We start from the raw sequence: 18,309 nt of genomic DNA, 5'->3' as shown, positions 1-18,309 counted from the left end.
TACTAGATATCACCTGCTTTCTAATTTGGTATATGAGGAAGTGGGTTGATCACTTCAGTGCTAGGCACTGACCCAGGGCCTCACACATTAGGCATGCACTCTATCATTGAGCTGTAACTCCAGCCTAAGTTCCTTAAAAAGAAGAAAAAAAATTTTTGCTGCCCCATTAGTTAATAGGAAAGGTAGAAAGCTAGCCACCAAAATCAGGAAATGGACAAAATTTGTACTCCCATTTCTCCTTACCTGCTGTACAGTCCTAGGACCACTCACAATCCAGGACAAGTTCAAGCAGGGGTAAAGCAGGTGTGATCCAGCTGCAGAGAGGCAGCAGGCCCAGGAGAAAAGAGTATCAGGCCCTGAGTTGAAATGTATAGGGATGAGGTTAGAAGTCAAGGGCATGAGTTACTCTAGGAACTGTATCCCAAAGTATCTGGAAAGCACAGGATCAGTATGGATAGAGTGAGGACCAGCTGGACAGAACTTTTTAATCACTAGATACTGTCATAGGAACTGACAGAGCTATTCAGAGACAGAAGTAAAAGGGAACCAAACTGTAGCTTGGCTCTCTTGGAGAGCTCTGGAGACTGCTCCTTACTAGTGCCAGAGAAGGGCCTGACAGCTGTCCCTCTTTAAAACTAACACGAAATACACCATTTTAGCTGTTATAAAGTACACACTTTCAGTGTTTTTTATTTATTTATTTATTTATTTATTTATTTATTTTATGTGCATACGTGTATTGCCTGCATGTAGGTAAGTGTACCCGTGTTGTGCAATGCCTGTGGAGGTCAGAAGAGGCTGTTGGATCCCCTGGGACTGGAGTTACGGACAGTTGTTAGCTGTCATGTGGGTGCTAGGATTCGAACCTGGGTCTTCTGCAAGAACAACCAATGTTCTTAACTACTGAGCCATCTCTCCAGCCCCCCATTTCAGTGTTTTTTGACATATATATATTCACAATGCTGTACAGCTAATTCCAGGGCATCTCCATCTTTTGAAAAGGAAACCACATGCCTACTCAGCACTACCTCCCATTCCCTCTACCTTTCCCTGCAGCCCCTGTAGCCCCTAATCACCTATCTATCTATACATTTTGTCATATTGGACATTTCATGTAAAGGGAAAGCATATAATATGCTTGACTACTTCACGTAATTTTCTTTTTTTTCTTTTTCTGAGTCTCAGCACTGCAACCCTGGCTACATAGACCCTGGAACTGGCTACATAGACCAAGCTGGCCTCAAACTCACAGAGTTCCACTTGCCTCTGACTCCCAAGTTCTGATTTTAAAGGTGTACATGACCACCATGCCTAGCATAAGTTTTAGTTTTTTTTAATGACAGGGTCTCCCTGTATAGCCCAAGCTAGCCTCAAACTTGCTTCTCCTGCCTCAGCTTACAAAGTGCTAGGATTACTGGCTTGTGCCACCACAGCCAGTGGTATAATGTTCTTAAGACTTGTGCTGTAGCATGGTGAGCACTTCTTCCTTTTTATGACTGAATAACATTACGTCCTTGAATATACAATGATAGCTATTTCTATATCCCATCAGCAATGGCAACAGTTCAAAGAACAGCCCAATTCTTAAAAGTGAAGGTATTCAGAGAAAACAGAGGATAGCCCTAACAAGGTCATCACAATACAGCCCAGAGTTCTAATTCTGATGATTGTAGATCAAGCTATTTGGCTGTAAATTCATAGCACATTAGATGACTAACTAGGGGACATGACAATCCTGTTTTTAAACAGTAAGAGCCAACCAAACTGACCTGTTACACAAAAGCTTTTAATAACAAAGCCAGAGAAATTCTGGCCCAAGCTCCGAAAGGAGTCTGGCAGGAACGGGCAGGAAAAGAAACAAGTCATATGGAATAAGACAGTTCCTGCTTGAGATCCTGGGCTTGAAATTTCTAGGTGGCTTTAGAGTTGCATGAAGTTGAAAAGAAATGCTGCTTATCCCTAGGACTGATCAATTCAGCAATAATTAAAATCCCTGTGTGGCCAAGTGGGTTTATCCTGTTCACCAGTTCTCACAGGAAAGGCCTATCTACTGGGCCGCACAGATCCATTAAGCAAACGCAGGGTGTAGCCTGTATCCGTAAGATAAGTGCTATGTGCTTTCAAAGGGCCAGCATTTAGGTGTCGCAATTCCCTACAAAGTCAACAGGAAAATTAAAGAGGCAGCAAAAGTCTATGAGGGCAGAGCAGTTCCCTGAGCATGTCTGACACCTGCTGGCTGGGGACCGAGAGACAAGTGTCCTCAGTCTTAAAACTTTTTTTTTTTAAGTATTCTAATATTTTTATTTTATATGTATGAGCATTATGCCTACACGTGGGTAAGTGCACCCGTGTCGTGCAATGCCAGCGGAGGACAGAAGAGACCGTCAGATCCCCTGGAACTGGAGTTACAGGCAGTTGTTAGCTGCCATGTGGGTGCTGGGATTCGAACCTGGGTCTTCTGCAAGAATAGTCAGTGTTCTTAACCCCTGAGCCATCGCTCCAGCCCAAAATTATTGTTTTTTTAAATCCTCAAATGCTCAATGTTTTTTTTTTTTCCAGCACCCACATGGCAGCTAACAGCTGTCCATAACTCCAGTCCAGGGGATCTCATGCCCTTTCCTGTCCTCTGTGGGCACTGTACAACACAGACGCACTTAATACATGCAGGCAATACACTCATACATATAAAATAAAAATAATTTAAAAAAAAAAAAAAGAAAGAAAGAACTAGAATAAAAGTGTGCATCAGAACCCCTGCTTATGCAGGGCAGTCAGGTTTGCCCATCAAAACCATTCACATTTCCTAGTCCCTTTTAGTCAGCTTATCCTAATGAAGTTCTCACAGATGCACACCAAGGCGCAGCTACAAAAAAGTCTGAGATGGAGGCCAGGTATAGTGGCACATGCCTTTAATCTCAGCCCTTGGGAGGCAGAGGCAAGGGGATCTCTGTGAGTTCAAGGCCAACCTGGTCTACATAGTGAGTTCTAGGCCAGCTGAGGCTATAAGGAGACACTGTCTCAAAAAAAGTCTGACATGGAACTACATATAATAGTAAGAAACCAATAAAACATTTACAAGTAAAGTTACATTTAATAAATTAAATTATGATATTCCACATATTCGAATCTTTTTTGTTATTTGTTAATATGGAATGAAGTACATCATTTATTACTCTCAAGGAAAGAACACTATACGTAAATACTGTGGTTTAAATGTAGGAAAGAGGGGCTGGAGAGAGATGGCTCAGTGGTTAAGAGCACTGGCTGCTCTTACAGAGGACCCGGGTTCAATTCTTAGCACCCACATGGTGGCTAACAACTGTCTACAACTACAGTTCCAGGGGATTCGATGCCGTCTTCTGACCTCCACAGATATTTCATGACATGGGTACACTTACATATGCGCAGGCAATACACTCATACACATAAAATAAAAATAATAAATAAAATATTTTAAAAATAAATAAATGTAGGAAAGAGGGCCAGCAAGATGACTCAGTGGGAAAAGACCTTCTTGTAACATAAGCCCAGTAACCTGAGTTCAATCCCTAGAACATACATAAAGGTGAAAAAAAAGAATTGACTCCACAAAGTTGTCCGCTGACCTCCATACATATGCTGTGATGTGTGTGTGTGCAAAAAGCATTAGGTAGTAACATGGGTCTCAATCACTGTAGCATTCAAAGATCCTCAACATGATGGATGCTGCCTTCCTTCAATCACGCCCTTTTCTTTCCTTCCTTTTCCTTTCCTCTCCCCTTCTTTCCTTTCCTTTCCTCTATAGTCTTAGTCTACTTTATTGTGTTTTTCTCTTCTTTTAAAAGTTTAGTACACAAAGTAAATGGGTTTCATTATGGTATTTTCATGCACAGGTGTCATTTTATTTTGTTCTTATTTATCCCCTCCCTGTCCCTTCTGCCCCTCTTGTTGATTCCCCTTCCCCCAAGTCCCCCCACCTCATTTTATGCCACACGTATTCCATCACTCTTTCTTTTTCTCCCTCTTCTGTCCCTTAAGATCTCATCTTCCCCTCTCCCAATATATATCCACACATACGCATACCCCACACTTGAAACCTGGAGTCTGCAGGTGAGAGAAAACAGGCAGTTTTTGTCCTTCTGAGTCTGGTTGATTTCATTTAACCTAATGATCTACCCTTGCATCCATTTACCTAAAAAATGCTTCAGGAATTTGTGCCTTATTCTTACCGAGATGCCATCCTATGTCCTCTGTGTGATTCATCTTAGCATACACACTGCCGAAGGGAGAACCCCTCAAGCTTCATTTCTTGCTACATGTCCACAAAACTACTCACCAGGTAGAATATGTGTTGCTATATGCATATGATTTGCTATATCATATAGAAAGGATGGAGACCAGGGAGGCTGCTAAATATCCTACCATGAACAGGACCAACCAGTGCCCATAATGAAGAATTTTCCAGTTCAAAAAGCATATACTGCAAAGGTGAGAAGGCCTGATCTAAATGAAAACTTCAGTGTCCCATGTTCCCTGCAGGCTTTCCCTGCCTGCCCCTCACATTAAGTCCCATGCCTGTAGTCAGACTGACTAAAGCAGGCCTATTCAGCTCTCATCTCAAGAAGTCCTGCTTGTCTGTCTGCCCTGTTCAATTGCAATTGCTCAAAATCAGAGATCACCTTTTTCATCTATATGTCTCAGTTATATAACAAAAGGGCTCATTCAATGTTTTGTGATAAAAAAAGTTGTTTTTTTTTTTTGAAACAGGGTCTCACTATGTAAGTAGCCAGCTTGTTTTGTGATGAATTTTTAAAAATACATATTGATAATTTAATGACAAGAGAGAAACACCTAGTCTTTTGCCTCTGCCACAAACATGTTTTTTTTAAGATTTGTTTTTATTGTTTTTAATTATGTGTATGTATGTGTTATATGTGGGTATTTGCATGGGAGTGCAAGTGCCCATGGAGGCTACAGTTGTCAGATTCCCTGGAGTTGGAGTTACAGGCAGTTGTGAACTGCCTGACGTGGGTACTAGGAATCAAACTCAGGGTCCTCTGGAAGAGCAGTACATACTCTTTTCACTGCTGAACCATCTCTCTCCAGCCCCATACAGAGAGCTTTTTTTTTTGGTCTTTTTTTTTTTTGGAGACAGGGTCTCCCTGTAGCTCCAGCTGTCCTGGAACTCACTATGTAGACCAGGCTGACTTTGAACTCACAGAGATCCCCCTGCCTCTGCCTCCTGAGTGCTGGGATTAAAGGTGTGCGCCACCGTGCCTGGCCAAACAGCTTTTAAAAACAACAACAACAACAACAAAAAACCCTCATTTGAAGCCAGGCATGGTGGCACACACCTTTAATTTCAGCACTTGAGAGGCAGGGCAGGTGGATCTTTGTGAGTTCAAGGACAACCTGGTCATATATCAAGTTCCAAGCCAGCCAGGGGTACAGAATGAGAACCTTTCTCAAAAAAACAAAAACAACATCAAAAAACCCACAGAAACCAAAAGCACATATGATATAAAAACATTAGGAAATATAGAGATACAGGACAAAAAAATGAAATAGAAAAATAGTACTTTAATAAAGCAGAGGCTGGGCTGATGCAATGGCTCAGTAGATAATGATACCTACAACTAAGCCCTATGACCTGAGTCCAATCCAAGGAACCCATGGTGGAAGGAGAGAGCTGATTCCCAAAGTTGTCTTCTGACTTCCACAGCACTGTGGTGTGAGTGCACATACCCCCCACTCTCTATCTAAATTAGGTAATTAATTAATTTAAAAAATATTTTAAAGACATATCTCCCTGTGGTCCCAACTGGCCTAGAACTTGCTATGTAGACCAGCTTGGGTTCAATCTCAGAGAGATCCGCCTGCCTCAGCCTCCCGAGTGCTAGGATTAATGGCCGTGCTGAGACTATAGGACATGCCACCACGCCTGGCTAATTAAATATTTTAAAAAATTTAAAAGATTCACATCATATAAAGCTGGACACAGTAAATCCCACAAAGCAAACTGGAGGACTCCAAAAGACAGTGCCAGAATTTTTGCAGTATAAATCTTCGTAAGTACTCTACTTACTTGAGAACAGCAATCTCTTGAACTGTTATAGCCCTTTTGTCTTTGGTTCCCATATAAGAGAATATGTTTGGTTTTACTCTGGTAAGACAAAAACAAAGCAATATGAAGGCACACACTTCAAGCAAATCACATTTCTCATAGTTTAAGTTTCAAAATAAATATACTTAACATAAGAGGATAAGGAGAAATTTATTTAAATTTTTATAGGAGAATATAAACAAAATTGCAAACTAGAAAAGTAAACAACTACCTTCTCAGCAGTATTTGACTTAGCATTTGTGGCTAACTATGCTAACTTAGCATCTGAATAAGTATACTGTACTATGTGATGCTAACCAGTAACAAAAAAACAAGTCAAGCACTTCCATGCAGTATAAATAATTCATTGCATTATATAAAACTGTGAAAGAAAAAAGGGGGGAAATGCTCTAGAGATGTAATGCAGCACTTTGAAAATTTTATGCCTTCAGTTTTTGAAAAGTTAGTACTAATGCGATTTTACCTTAAATATAATCTATTACACTGCAGTTAAAAAAAAAAAAAAGCATAAAAAAATCAAGCACGAAAGCAGAGGTCTGAACAGCTCTGATAGGAAGATCAATGAAGTTGGTAGGAGGAACACTTATGAACTCCCAGCAATCCCAACTCTAGTTCCCAGATGAACTCCCTTCTACCTATCTAGCTATCCCTATGAAAACTGTCTATTCTCCCAGGATCAGCTACTGGCAGGGGACCACAGACATTTTTCCCAGGAAGCTAGTAAAAAGAGTAAAATGTTATTCAATTAGGTATGGTGTTCAGTACTGAATTATGTCTTCTTCAAATTCTTATGTGGAAGTTCGGACCCCCAGCACCTTACAACATAACATATTTGGAAATTGGGCCTTTAAGGAGATGACCAAGGTACACTGTGGCTGGTCAGGTAACTTGGTTGACCCTAATACAACCTGACCAGTGTCCTTAAAAGAAAAGGAAATCTGGACACACAGATATCACGAGACAAGGTGAGAAGGCAGCCATCTGCAGGCCAAGAAGAGTGAAGAAAATAAAGCTTGCCACACTGATCTGGAAACGTTATCCTACAGAACTGTGAGAAAATCATCAATAATTTTTATTGTTTCCACTACTTAGTGGTTATTTTATTATTACTGCTCTGGAAAATGAATACACTATGTCATCATGTGTTTAGACTGAGTTAAATTTCCAGAAAATAGAATTTAGTGTGGTATCCACAGCGATTTCCACTAAAAACACAAGCATGAGAAGCTCTGGTGCTTTACCCACCCTCAAGAACCACAATCTTTGCTGTATTTGCACTCCTTTGAGCAAATCTTCCAGGTCACATGCTTCATCTAGTCAGAATCCAGGAACTGAGTCCTCTTACTCTGATAAAGACAATCCCTACAAGCCTATCAAAGTTCCATTTTTACCCAGCTGTGCTGGTAACTTGACTGTATGTGAATTATTTACTTCCAGAATTTTCATCTTGAATTATTGGCATGTGGATAAAAAATTAATTCATCTATTTCCCAAGAAAATTACCACTAGGAAACATGTTTGTTGTCTACTGACCTGTAATTCCTGCTCTTTTTTCTCATTAGCACGGGAAGAAAAAACACATTTTCGATGTTTTGACTTTGTATAAGCACAAGATACTAACCTTAAATATTTGGACAGTACATTAATAGCATCCATGGTATCTTTGTTTTCCTTATAGAGAACAAAGTGGCAGTAGCTTCCTCTAGATTTTGGCCAAAAATGTTTTCTTGGATCTTAAAAACAAAAAATTAAATGTTATATATACCAAAATAAGTTGAATTATTTTCTTCTTGGAGCTCTTTTTTTTTTTTTTTTTTTTTTTTGCTATAGAACCTTTGAGTGGCCAATCAGGTATAGCCTAACAGGAACACAAGTTAAGTGGTTATAGCTGTATGACCTATACATATTAAATTTTCTTTAATTGGACACAACACTATCTGTCTATATTTAAAACATAAATCTGAAGTGCAAGTGGAATGAAAAATGACTAGGACTAAGCAGCAATCTTCCCACGGCAGATACGTGGAGGCAGTCCACAGTGCCCTGCAAGGTTACTAGATTAGCACACATCTATCAAGACTGACTGGCCCTCCACCTGCAGTTGACAGATAAGAGCTGTTATGAGAGCCCCTACCTTTCTTGCTTCAGAGTCATGGTCAAGTGTTCATAGATAATGGTAGTAGGGACAGAGACAGAGGTTGTGAGGAACTGCCTTAGAGACTAGGTTTATTTTCCAAAGGCTACTTATACCACAAAAGTATAGCTAATCTCTACAAATGGTCTACAGATACCTATATGAGAGAGAAAACAGCTGGCATTCGAAACCATTATTCCAGGAAAAAAAGAAGCTAAAAAATTAAGCCATGTTAAATGCAAATTTCTGAGCCAGTGCTACTTAATTGTTCAACTTTTTGAACACTGACCTAGGACAGTATGATTTTAAAATAGCTCCCTTTCTATTGTAATCTAGAAACACGTTTTAAGCAAAACAAGGTTTAGATTTATGCTGCTCAAAGAACTTTTTGAAAAAATCAATACTTCGGGAAAAATAAGCTACACTTTGCAGACACTGTAAAACATTCTTGAGTCTTTATAACACAGAGCTGCAGAACATATCTAGTTCATTCGATTTTCCTAACTTCATGAAAGAAAAATTATGAAATAGTATTTTACACCACCAAGTATAAACAATCTTTTTGTTTTGGAAAATTGTTCTTTGTCCTTAAAATGATTTTTTCACACAAAAATCATTATGAATCCTTTCTTCTCAGAGGCTTAAGATACTCCTGGAACCAAAGTTACTTGGACATCCAGCTTTGCCAAGGCAAAAGCAGTTCTTAATAACAGGTTAGTGATTTCAGCTGCCATGTAAAGAACCAGCAACCAATGTAAAGACTCAATAAACTGTCTTAGAAAACTGCCATACCATCTACATCTAGAAAATCAATTTTCCTTCTTGATAAATATGTGAGTCTTGTCTGTCATGCACAGAATACATTTACAGTATCTCTTTAGTTCTTGCTGTGAATTACTCACAATTTCCTCAGGAAACTGAGGATGGGAATATCTTTCTTGGTTTTCCTTCCAGCTCACTATCACTTCAAATTATCTGTACTCAGCACTTCAGACAAATGACTGGCATTTCATCTTGTCTACATGAAACACCAACTGCTCTTACCTGCTGCAGTTCTGACCTCTGTCCAAATGCACAGCATAAAGAGCACAAGAGAGCAATGTTTAATTTATAATACTATTAAAGTGCTTTAGAAGTGAACATGCAAATGGTCGCATGGTAAGCTTATTCTGAGGACTTCTACAGCACCTAGTACTTATGTGGTAGGTTAGCAGCCATTCAGACATTAACAATGGAATGTTGTGGAGGCAAACAGTGAACAAATAGGAAACTCCCCTCCAGGAACAGCCTCCCCATCAATCCCTTCTCCAGGGGGACATCAGTTCATCCTCAAAACTGCTGTACTGACTCTACCCATGGGACATAGCAAATTCAAGACCAGATATCAAATACCTCTTCTTCTACAGATGTTTTTTCTTTTAAATATGGCAAGACATGTCTAAAATGCTATGTGTGACTATCTTGGTGGTAAGAATGGAACTATTCTTTTGCTTCATGTTTTCCTGTGTTTTATGAGTCTCCTGCATAGAACTATAAACATGTTTTAAGTTTGAAAACTAGTTCTCTGCATTGGCTAGCTAACAGAAAGATTTAAAGATAATTTATGAGACTTGCCCGATGAATGCAATGCTCTGCCCTGGCTTTTCTCATCATGTGAATAAGTCATGTGCATGTAAGAGACAGTTCTGAAATAGAGGGAAAAACAACATGTGCTGGGTAGGAGATATTAGGACATTTTTTAAAAAATTTATTTATTATTATTATTATTATTTTATGTGTATGCGTGTATTGCCTGCATGTAGGTGAGTGCACCGTGTCATGCAATGCCCACGGAGGACAGAAGAGGCTGTTGGATTCCCTGGAACTGGTATTATAGACAGTTGTTGGCTGCCATGTGGGTGCTGGGATTTGAACCTGGGTCTTCTGCAAGAACAGACAGTGCTCTTAACCACTGAGCCATCTCTCCAGCCCTGGAAATTATTTTTTTAAAGTTTTTATTTTTATTTATGTGTATGCATGTGTCTATGCCACGTGTATGCAGGTGCCTGCAGAGGCCAGAACTGGGTGTTGGATCTTCTAGAACTGGAGTTACAGGCAGTTGGGTGTTGCCCAACATGGATGCTGGGAACTGAACTCAGGACCTCTAGAAGAGCAGCAAGTACTCTTAACTGCTGAGCCATCTCTCCAGTCCTAGGAAATTATTATTTTTTAAAGAATATTTTATTATTTTTTTAATTTTTAAAATTTTTAAATATTTTATTATTTTTATGTGTATGAATGTATTGCCTGCATGTATGTGAGTGTACCCATGTTGTGCAATGCTGCAGAAGTCAGAAGAGGGCTTCAGACTCCCCTGGAACTGGAGTTAAGGACAGTTGGTAGCCACGTGAGTGCTGGGAATCAAACCCAGGTCCTCTGCAAGAGGAGTCAGTGCTCTTAACCACTGACTCTCCAGCCCCTTATTTATTATTTTTATTTTATGTGTATGTATGTATTGCCTGCATGTAGGTAAGTGCACCCGTGTCGTGCAAGGCCCACGGAGGACAGAAGAGGCTGTCGGATTCCCTGGAACTGGAGTTACGGACAGTTGTTAGCTGCCATGTGGGTGCTGGGATTTGAACCCGGGTCTTCTACAAGAACAATCAGTATTCTTAACCACTGAGCAATCTCTCCAGCCGCCAAAATTATTTTTATTTTATTGGAAGTGATAAGGGTTTGGAATTTCAGTCATTTGATAAATATATACTGAAATATTTATGAATGAAACAGTAAGTTCTGCTGAATATGCTTTAAAATACTCCTAAAGGGAAAAACTGTGTGTGTGTGTGTGTGTGTGTGTGTGTGTGTGTGTGTGTGTGTGAGAGAGAGAGAGAGAGAGAGAGAGAGAGAGAGAGAGAGAGAGAGAGAGAATGTGTGTGTGCGTGCATCTGTGCAAGTGTGGTGGTAGTGGTAGTGTGGTGGGAGGTTAAGGACTAAACAGAAACAACAGAACACTGGCCTTCTTGGAGGTAGGTGATGGATACAGAGCTTCTGTATGTTACTTCCTCTGTCTGGGAACACAGTTGAAAATGTCCATAATACAAAGCTGAAACAACCAAGTATGACACAGTTGATGAAGTTAACTGTGTTTTTCCTTAACTACTGGCCCTGTAGTACATTCACATGTTAGTACAATGGGAATAAATCAATGAAGCCACAAGACTCAAAAACTAAATGTTATCATCCTTTAAGAAGAGCCAGGATAACCAGTGTGAAATTTGGCTCACAAGCATGCACTTTCTGTTAGCAAATCCAAGCACTAAACATGCATTCAGTTATCTCCTCTGCAAATACAAATGCAAATATTCATTCTCTAAGAGTACTCAATTTACAAAAGAGTAAAACATTTATACTGGGAATACTTTGAATAGGAAAAAGTCAATTTTTTGACTCTAAAACCCCAGCCCCTGAGAATACTAATTATCAGATACTTAATTTTACAATTTGAGTGAATTAAAGCTAACTTTCACACATTTGAGACACTCCAATTTGTAATGCAAATGCAAAGAATTCTAAGGCAAGTAATATGCTTCCTATTTGCAGAAGGCTGCCTCTGCCTTCTGAGGGTATGGCATGGCAGCCGGTCTCTCAGAAAAGGAAACCAGTTTAACAAGGGAAACCTTGCTCAGAAGTCATGTCTGGAGCTCAGAGGGTCCCATGAATAAGGAAGGAAAGATGTTTGTAGCTTGAGGAAGATGAGTGATGGTGTAGCATGCAGAACATTCTTTTCTTCCTATTCAATGTTATTGTCAGTACTGTATCCCCTCACACCAAACCTTCAGCTTTCTTGAACATCCTATTCCATCCATTGTCCTTATCCTGCTGCTCATTGAATTTTCACCCTCCCTTTTCTTTGGCTCTTTCCTTTCCATACATAAATATATTCACAGTTCTTCTATTCTCGGTCAAACTTATTCCCTCTTCCTCTTAACCATGCTCCCTTCCTTTTTCTTCCTCTTTACTGCTTTTTGAGACAGGGCCTCCCTATAGTTCCAGCTGTCTTGGAACTCTATGTAGACCAAGCTGGTCTAGGTCTCAGAGATCCCCCTGCCTCTGCCTTCTGGGGTGCTTGGATTAAAGGTGTGCACGACCACACCTGACCATCTTTACTGCTTATTTTAAGAGGCAGTCTATAGTCTTGCCTTTCATCTCAATCTACTGTGTAAACTCGTTTCCAATTTCATCATTCCACTAAACTACTTTGGCAAAAAGACCTTAGTGATTTCTATGTTGCTAACTGATGGGCACGTTTGAGAGTCTGTCTTGATGAACCGATCTGGAGCATTTTCTACTTAGGATGACCACTCTGATCACTAGGATTTCCCATTTGTATGGATTCTATAATACCAGTCTGTCCTAGAGAGATTCTTTGTACCTATCACGATTCTGCCTCAGTAAGGGAATCCCTAGATCCAGAGATCCTGCCTGGGCAACATTAACTTCAGAAAGTATAGAGAACTAGTATATATCACAAAACAGAATTGCCCCTGTCCCTAGAGGCAGGATCCCACTTTGTAGCTCAGATTGGCCTTGAACTCAAGATCCTTCTCAAACTTAAGATCTTTTGTCTCAGCCTAAGCATGCACCACCATGCCCAGACTTAGATACTTTTTAACTTTGTCTTTAAAAGCAAGTTTTTTTTTTGTTTTGTTTTTTGGTTTTTTTTTTTTTGTAGCCCTTGATGGCCTGGAAGTCTATGTAGACCAGAATGGCCTTGATCTCAGAGAGATTAGCTAGCCTCTGCCTCCTGAGGACTGGGATTAAAGGCATATGCCATCAAACCTGGCTTAAAAACAAGTTCTTAAAAGCATCTGAGATTAATATAATCTCAGAATGGAAATTAATTTACCTGCTTGTGTAATGTTACAATAATTATATGGAATTTACCATGTTGTTTTGGTAGAGAAACCAATGTGTCTTTTCAGACTGGCTTAATACATAAAATAATGTCTGAGATCTAATGGATGGTTTCTTATGATATTGGGTACCATGATTCAGAAGGTAATACATTTATGTTTCAGGATGCATGACTCTATTTGGGAAAAGTTTAAGAATATTGCAAATCTAAGTTCAGTGTGGTAATGTTCGTACAACTATAATTCCAACACTGAAAGATGGACATGGAGGCAAAAGGACCAGGAATCCAAGGTCACTCCAAGTTTGAGGCTAGCCAGAGCTACATGAGACCGTGCACCACCCCCCAAAAAGAATGCTGCAATTCACCTAGATAATGCATAACTCACAAATAACAATTCATACCAGGGTTTGGCAGCAAATGAGCTTCAAAGGCTAATGTATTCAAATGCTAAGCAAGGGAGTGCAGGAGGACAAGCAGTGGTTAGCACTGGGCTCTATTTGCAGGACCACGAACAATGGCCCAGATGCTTGCTTGCCCTGCTTTCTTAGTGACTTTTATTGTGGAAAGGGAAGCTGGGAAAAGCTGAAGGCAGGCACCCAAGTGACTGTATTAGTCAGGAACAGCCTTTGTGAGGAGGTGGAAGAGAAGAATTCAGAAGACAGATCTTAGCCTCTTTTTGACTAAATGCCACAACCCTCAAGCCCAAGAGGTTCAGATCTCTGTGCAAATGCTGGTTCAATCTGACCTGCCTTCATGATTCTTTTTTTAAATATATTTTATTATTTTTTAATTTTATATGTATGAATGTAGTGCCTGCATGCGTGTTAAGTGCAGTACCCTGGAAGTGAAGTTACAGACAGTTGTTAGCCACCATGTGGGTGCTGGGAATCGAACATAGGTCTTCTACAAAAACAGTCAGTGTTCTTAACTGCTAAGCCATCTTTCCAGCCCCTCATGATTCTTTTTAGGGTAAGAAATTCTGTTATTCAAGACAGCTTTTCATTAGTAAAATCTTAAGAAGAATTTTGAATAATTTAAAAAAAAAAAAAAAAAAAAAAAGAGTAGGATGATCCATGCCTTTAACCCTAGCGTGGGAAGAACAGGTAGGTGGATTTTTGAGTTCAAGGCCAGCCTGATCTACATGGTGAGTTTCAGGCCAGACAGGGCTACATAATGAGAACTTGTCTTGAAGAAAAAAAGAAAAAAAGTGTAGATATTGACACAGCACAGAAAACCCAGATGTACACAGAACTTGAAAGATGTGGAATTGTTATTTAAAGAAAGGAAAGTGGAGACAAAATATAAAGGCCACTCTGGCTACAAATTACCTCCTCCCTGCATAAAACCTAGCATAAAATCTTAGAAAATGAAGGTCATTTCCAAAACACAACCAATCACAACTACATAGTTTTGTCTTTTCTAATCTGTATCTTCATGACCACACTAAGCAGAGCAAGACTGTATCTTTCCTGGCTCTGTAGAGTGGTGCATAACCAAATGCTGATCAACATAGGCAGTCTTCCCAACTGCATCCATGAAAGAATTAAGGCCAGATGCCCATGTTATCTGTGGTAAGGCACCCTCTTCTCTCCATCTAGAATAGTCATATGCTGTCCTTGGAAGAACTGAAAAACTACTCACTGAAAGCATTTCCCTCAGTGTTCTTTTGCAAGCTTGGCTGACAGAAGGATGTGAAGGTCCTATAGTATACTGTGATCCAGACATTACAGAATCAAACAGCAACAGGCAGACCCTCCTGCCTCAGCCTCCTATCACAGGCAAGTGACTTCACTTTTTTTCTGTATTATGATTTTTTTTTTCAGTTAGCCAACCTGGCATTTTTCTTCAATATTTTTATTTCATTAGAAACATCATTATAAACAATGAAGTCTTCATCTATACACAGTATTCTCTCTTAAATTCATCCAGGAGAATAGTGACAGAGCCCTAATGGGTTGAACAATCTTTCATTATATAATCTCAGGTGTTTGCTCTAACAAATGTATCTTGAAATAACCAACCACTAAATACTGGAGAACCCGAGAGACTGTAGTACCAGTTTCTGGTAGGGGAAAAAATTAAAGAAATAATTTTCATCTGTTAGAAGAAAAATAATTAATTTTTCTTTTTTTGCCTTTCTTTTTTTAAAAGAATGTTTTATTATTTTTATTTTATGTGTACGTGTGTATTGCCTGCATGTAGGTAAGTGTACCTGCATCATGCAATGCCTGTGGAGGACAGAAGAGGCTATCAGATCCCCTAGAACTGGAGTTACAGACAGTTGTTAGCTGCCATGTGGGTGCTAAAATTTGAACTAGGGTCTTCTTCAAGAACAGCCAGTATTCTCAGTGTTCTTAATCACTAAGTCATCTCTCTGGCCCCAAAATATTAATTAATTTTTCTTAAGGTTATAGGCAAGCGTTTTAATTTTAAATTTTTTGTCTTTTTTGAGACAAGGTCTCTCTGTAGCCACAGCTGTCCTGGAACTCACTATGTAGACCAGGCTGGCCTTGAACTCACAGAGATCTGCCTGCCTCTGCCTCCCAAGTGCTGGTATTAAGGGCGTGTGCCACCACACCCAGCAGCAAGTAGAAATTTTTGACTAAAGAAAATACATTAGAACACAAACAATGTGAGACTGAGACTATAGTCATTTGACTGAGCAATGAACAAAAACATGGGTTCAGGCAAAGGGTCAACTTCTAAAATATACCACATTTTCTATGTGTGAGTGAAGATATCCATGTTTGGAAAGTAGAACAGAAAATACGCCCGTAGGAGATGTGACCAGCATTTTTGTTCATCTGAAAGCTTTCCTTCCTACTTTAAGAACACAGAATGAGCAATAATCCTTGCTTTTGTTTTTTTTAAATTATTTTTATTTTATATGTACGGGTGTCTTGCCTGCATATAGGTACGTGCACCCATGTCAGGCAATGCCTGCGGAGGTCATAAGAGGCTGTCGGATCCCCTGGGACTGGAATTACTGACAGTTGTTAGTTGCCATGTGGGTGCTGGGATTTGAACCTGGGTCTTCCGCAAGAACAACCAGTGTTCTTAACTGCTGAGCCATCTTTCCAGCCCCCTTCTATTTTCTCCCTGTGGCCCCAGTTGGCTTGGAACTCATTATTTAGACAAGGTTGGCCTCAGCCTCAACACAGAGATCTGCCTGCCTCTGCCTCCAGTGCTGGAAAGAAAGGTATGTGCCATCACGCCCAGCTAATTCTTCCATTTTCTTCTTGAATTGCCACTTGGCCCACTCTGCTCTTCAGGGAACAACAGTCTCTAGGGCTCCAACCATCTTTCCTCACATATAAGACCAAATGCTCCCACCAGACAGACTGAAGGATCGCTCTGTACCTGAAGTGTATTCATACTCTGAAGGAGTCACATGATCTAGCCGCCTCCACACCACAGGAAGGTAGCCTTTGGACATGGGCAGGCAAGACAAGGAGCCAGGTCTGCACCTCACACTCACCTGGCAGGAGAGGGGTTCACTAACACACTTACTTGCCAAAGCCTTTTTCCCAGCTGCATGGTAGGCTACAATATATTTTCTGCCTTCTCTATCCTCTGTTTTTGTCTCTAATCCTGGGAAGAGAGATTTAATAGCTTGATGGATGACAGTTCTTTTCTCTTTGGTGTCCTCAATAACCTGTTAAAAACAGAGCGACACTATTACTCTAACAAACATTAAATGGGGAAATAATACAGTGAGTTGGTAAAGACATGACTCATCTTATTAACTAAGCAGAAGTAACAAAAATGCTTGGGTACTGCCTCAGAAAAGCCTTTGAACTTCCTGAGACTGCCAAACCCAAGGGCTTGCTGGAATGAGTCCATCTCCAGGCACCACACAAGTACCTCAGACTCACGGTTTCATTTTATCCTCATATAATCCTTATTAATCCCACCATCCTTACATATCTGGAGGTGAGGAAAATGAGGCTCAGGGGGCTCATGGAATGTATCTAAAGTTACACAGATAGAGAGCAGGAGAGCTGGATTTGAAACAGGGCAGTCAGACCCTGTGGTCACCCACAGAATTCTCTTCTCTCTGTCTCTGCTAGACAAGTGGCATGGAGAGATCACATAGCAAATTGTGGACAAGCCAAGTCTTTGGGGGTGTCAGAAACTCCATCCCTATGCCAATTCAGTCCACAACTGCCTCTGCTGAACTATTTTCTACACAAAATTATTTTATGAGGAAGTTCTAACACAACAGCTCACAATAAAAATCAACATAAAATGTAAACTTATTACTTAATACAACTTTTTTCAGTTTTGAGGGTGTCTTACACTACACATTTTACCTCTATTCAACATACAAATGCTGTACATACCATATTTTATTTTATTTTATTCTATTTTTTATTTTTTTGGTCTTTTTGAGATAGGGTCTCCCTGTAGCCCCAGCTGTCCTAGAACTCACTATGTAGACCAGGCTGGCCTTGAACTCACAGAGATCCGCCTGCCTCTGCCTTCCAAGTGCTGGGATTAAAGGCATGTACCATCATGCCTGGCACAATACCATATTTTAAAGAAAACAAGATTTCATAAAATAATGCTGATTCAATGGACAGTATTTTCTAATTCATTTATTACACTAAAAATGCTGATTGAGGGGCCAGCAAGATAGCTCAGTAGGTAAAAGCATTGTTGGCAAGCCTGACAACCTGTGTTTGATCCCTGGAACACACATGGTAGAAGGAGAGAACTGAGACCCACAAGTTGCGCTCTGATTTCCACTCATATCCCATGGCATGTGCACCCCCAAAACAAACAAACAAAAGAAGGAAAAAATGTAAAGTGCTGATTATAAGACCTACTAACTTGATTTCGTGGTCCAATTTAGTGCCTGCAAGCTGAAAACACAAAGGCAAACTGCAACTGCTACTGGCTACAGACTTTAACAAAACACAAAATGGTATAGAAAATGAACTGATCTGTGTTACAGGTTGTGGGGAGCCGCCTGCCGTCCCTGCAGACGCCATTACAAGATGGCGCTCACATCCGGTTCATGTTGAGCAGTAAATAAGTCAGTACGCATGCCCGAAGTAATTTTCCACCTTCTAGTCTCTGCCTACCTCGTGGCGTGATATGGGCTGATGAGTTTGCGACCAATCAAGAGTTGCCACGTCCAAGACGGGCTTACTAACATATATAAGGGCTGGG

General features: G+C 40.1%; 1 protein-coding gene across 2 annotated transcripts in view; it reads right to left on the bottom strand.

Annotated features, from left to right (window-relative positions):
* The window catches only part of Pus7 (pseudouridine synthase 7), a 69,239-nt gene that overhangs the window by 27,259 nt on the left and 23,671 nt on the right, over positions 1-18,309 (bottom strand). Inside the window, exons 5-8 of one of the 2 annotated variants that reach the window (XM_008830739.3) lie at positions 16,645-16,789; positions 9,282-9,299; positions 7,725-7,836; positions 6,065-6,142 (exon numbers count right to left, since the gene is read on the bottom strand). In XM_008830739.3, the coding sequence (XP_008828961.1) occupies positions 6,065-6,142; positions 7,725-7,836; positions 9,282-9,299; positions 16,645-16,789 (353 nt within the window). The remainder of the gene's footprint in view (positions 1-6,064; positions 6,143-7,724; positions 7,837-9,281; positions 9,300-16,644; positions 16,790-18,309) is intronic. The other variant, XM_008830741.3, reaches the window with a different exon arrangement.

The sequence above is a fragment of the Nannospalax galili genome, unplaced genomic scaffold (genome assembly GCF_000622305.1).
Source record: "Nannospalax galili isolate Female #2095 unplaced genomic scaffold, S.galili_v1.0 scaffold312, whole genome shotgun sequence".
Classification (NCBI taxonomy): domain Eukaryota; kingdom Metazoa; phylum Chordata; class Mammalia; order Rodentia; family Spalacidae; genus Nannospalax; species Nannospalax galili.
The sequence above is the reverse complement of the archived record's forward strand: the minus strand, read 5'-3'. Positions and strand labels throughout refer to the sequence as shown.